Here is a 4,003-nt window from a genome sequence, read left to right on the forward strand (position 1 = left end):
AAAAAAAAAAAAAATGAAAAAAAGCCAATGTAGCAGAAAAAAAAAACACGTATTGAGTAATGCTAGAGAACCTTTTACCATTCTCTGGTAGCAAAAGTCAACTGAGTTTTTTTTTTTTCTATATGATGCGAAGCAGAAACATATACACATCCTCTTCACTTTCATCGTGTGTTGCAGCGTGGAAGAAGAGAAAAGAGGCACATGATGGTCAAGGAAGGAAACTGGAGCTAAATTTCGAAATGGCAATAGCATATGATAAAAAAAAGAGAATCCAAAACAAGAACAAAACAAAAGGAAAAGTAAGTCACACCAAGAGGGAGAGGGGCGTGAAGGGGGGAATGAAGCGAATAAAAAAAAAAAAAAAAAAATGAGAAAGAATGAAATATAAAAAGCAACAAACTTCACTCATCCTGAAAGGGGTAAAGAAAGGAAAACAAAAAACATATCCTACTTGCTTGCAGGTGGTTGTGGTTCTTTCTGGGGCGTCTTGTCATCCTTTGAGATATTAATACTGTTGTTGGTATTTACGCCACTGGCATTTCTAGACGCAGCAATCATATTCCGAACGGAGGTGACAAAAGAACTCCGAGCTCCAGTCGGTTTCGCTGGTGTCACAATATGTGTAACAGGGTGCGAATCATCTTCTCCTAGTGATCTTTCCTTCGTATCTGTCTCTTCCCCTAATACACCACTTAGGCTCTCTCGGTTTCTCTCAAGAGAATCAATCAAAGCGTCAAAAACAGCGACTTTACCCACAGGTTTATTATCATCAAGAGCTTTTAACATGACACCAAAAATCGAATCAATTGAGTGTTGCTCCACATATTTGCTAAACTTCACATCACTTACAGCACGCCTAGCACTTCCTTTCGTTTTCCCTTTTTCATCTCTCACAGTGTTCTCAGAATTAGAGTTTACATTTTTCTTGGATTCTGAAGTTTCAACAGGGTACTTTGTTTTGTAAATCTCAAAAAAGTGACGGAGAGTTAGCATAGGGCCTCCATAATTAAATAAGGACACTGATGCCGGGCGCCATGGTTCATTCCCATATTCTGAGAGCCATAAAAACAAAAGTGCCAGACGATAAGCCTTTGCTGCAGTCATTTCTTCAGTTGAAATAAGATATTTAAAAAAGTAGCTGTACGTTTCAATTGGTCCTTCACCTGTTACTCCAAAAATTGGCATAAGAGCAGCACGGTGAATACCCACCCCAGTTTCACGACCTAAAACATGAGATACAAATAAATCTGCACTTTGGTTAAACGGCACCCCTCGAAGGAATGAGGCGGAACGATTAGAATCATACACAGATGAACTTTTACTGTCCTTGTCTCCCATCTCACACCTTTTCCAACCATAACGTGTTCTTACCTCTTCATGAATAAAAAGAGCAGTTTTAGATGTTTGATTCGCATCTTTGCCGTGTAAAAAAGCATGGGTTGGAACTCCTGGATAAACGTTACCTATTGTCTTCTGCAGAAATGATCCCCATGGAACGTTACCCCATAATTCTTGTGGTTCTACTTTTTGATATATTTTGGTATTTTTTCCCTCTGATAAATCCTTTCCTGACGCATTACAACCAACATCATTAATATTCATAAAAGTAACCATATTTGATGTGGCATTCATTAATTTTTCTGAAACAGCCTTTGAAGGTTTTACAACAGTATCATATATTCGTGTAATAGTAGGAAAACTGGTAGCATAATTAGACCAAGGAATCTCTGAAGAAAGAATTAAATCCCATGGACGATATGCCATAAAAGTTGCCCATTTCAATACACAAGTGATTGAATTACGCTTGGATTGCAAAGCGTGAAATGGAATAGGCATTTGTTTTGGTGCCCAGGTATGAATAAAACAAACCTCACTCACCTTTGAGGATGGAGCATATACTTTTTTTGCAGCAGGAGGTAGAAGATTTTCAATTGGAGTGATATATCGAGTATATAAAGAATACATTAGTTTATCCCACATATTTTTAGCTGCTTTCCTTGCTTCTTCCCTTCTACCGGGTTTACATCTCCTTAATTTTTCCTCAAATATATTGTAAACATTTTCAAGGCGGTTAAATTCATCTGCGGCTACGGTATCCAAGGTCATAGGCACCATACGCAATTCCCCTTTTTTTATAACATATACACAACCCTTAGTAGCAGATATCATCGTATAAATTACAATGCTTACTTTTTGTTGTATACTATACTCTTGTAATTCATGTACTAGTATAAATGGACCAGAAGATGTTATCCATCGTATGGTTGGATCTAACATGGGAGAACTTTCAAGTCCATCCGATACAGACGATCGACTCTTAGAAGCAGATTTACACCTATTCGTTGAACATGCATCCAATTGAACCTTAATAAGATCATGTCCTGCATTAAAAAGAAGATGTGTAAGTGCAATATCGAATGCATCATATGTTTTTTTCTGTTCCACATGCCACTCTTCACCTTCACTTAAGAATTTCTGAGCAATATCATTTAATTTCGTTAATACAGTAGGTGTAGGAGTGTTTACAAGGAAATATTCCATAACTCGCATAAGAGTACCACAAGCATCACGTAGCAAAGATTTCATATTATTGCATATAGAAAGTTTTTCTGGATTTTCTGGTGGTAATAAATTCCATCTTTCCCGTCCAATTTCCCATGAACGGTAGAGTGACTCCACTTCTTGACAATATGGATCCAGCAGAGAATCATCTTCTCTGCATGCACAAAGGTACGAAACATCGTCTAATGGTTCTTTAGATATATTATTACTACTCTTTGATTCATTCTTATTTTGCAAAGATCCATCGTCATTACTTTGACTATTATTTAAAGGTAATAAATCATCACTTACCGTTAGAGAAGTTAATATATCTCTATAATACTCCATAAACATATTATCATGCTGATAATATTCCAGCATACGATGTGCTAATTCAGCTACACTAGAAAAAGATTCTGGAGATCTTAGATATGTCTTTCTTGCCTTAATAATCAGCCATACAGGTGAAGTAGCAGATCTCCAATATGGTTTGGAATTGATAACATTTAGAAAAAACTCTGTATTTTTCTCAATCCATCTTAATAAATCTGGTTCTACTTCTTGTATGGTTGTTAAAACCTCTTTTAGTCTATCTGGATCAAGACTCACATATTCAACAATAGAAACCATAAGAGGATGACCACGAATATAATTTGGATCTTCACTATAATACATCTCTATATAATCAAGAAAGTCTTTCATGCTTCGTTTACCTCGTAAAAACACAAAATGTTTTAGAAAACGATACTCATCAGACTCTGTTATATCGCCTTGAATATGTTTGATATCACTACTAGTAGGGGTGGTATTCACAGTAGGAGTTGAATTAAGAATATTGATTTTGGGCCTTGTTACTTTTCTCTCGGAAACAACAGAAGCAGAAGAAGGAGCTGTACTACTCCTTTCCATTATAAAATCATTAGACATTCCTTTCCCCCTATTGACTTCATCTGCCGATTTAACATTTCTAGTTAACGATGTTCCAATTCCCTTTCCCATAGCAACGTTATTTGGATAGTTTCGCCTTCCCACAACCAGAATAACACCTCTCTCTGGTATTTCAACTTCCTCTTTCTCATTCTTCTCTACTACTACTTCCTCTTCTTGTTGTTGTTTTTCCTCTTGTTGCTGTTTTTTCTGTTGTTGTTGTTGTTGTTTCATCGTGGCTGTATAGAAGACCTTTCCGTTTGCGCAGAGTTTAATAGTCTCCGGCAGCAATTGCAGTTGATTGACCGCCGCCTCGAGCAGCCGCTGCAGCGTGAAGGGCGGTGCGACTGTGCACGTCCTGCCAGAGACAGTCTTCAGCTGCACCTTAGTCCTCACATCAGACATCTCACTTATATATATGTATAGATATACAGATATATATATATATAGATATACAGATAGATATATGTGTGTGTAGATATTAGGTATAGATATTAGATATATATATCGATATATATATATATATATATATATA

General features: G+C 36.6%; 1 protein-coding gene across 1 annotated transcript; it reads right to left on the minus strand.

Moving 5' to 3' along the window:
• Positions 1 to 447: 447 nt before the first annotated feature.
• TM35_000024610 (uncharacterized protein) lies at positions 448 to 3,873 on the minus strand (the record flags this gene model as incomplete). The annotated part of the gene is made up of 1 exon (XM_029021779.1): positions 448 to 3,873. One exon carries the CDS (start codon positions 3,871 to 3,873, stop codon positions 448 to 450), a length of 3,426 nt encoding a protein of 1,141 aa, XP_028887201.1.
• Between the last annotated feature and the right edge of the window lie 130 nt (positions 3,874 to 4,003).

Source organism: Trypanosoma theileri, assembly GCF_002087225.1.
Source record: "Trypanosoma theileri isolate Edinburgh chromosome Unknown TM35_Tth_2_V1, whole genome shotgun sequence".
Classification (NCBI taxonomy): domain Eukaryota; phylum Euglenozoa; class Kinetoplastea; order Trypanosomatida; family Trypanosomatidae; genus Trypanosoma; species Trypanosoma theileri.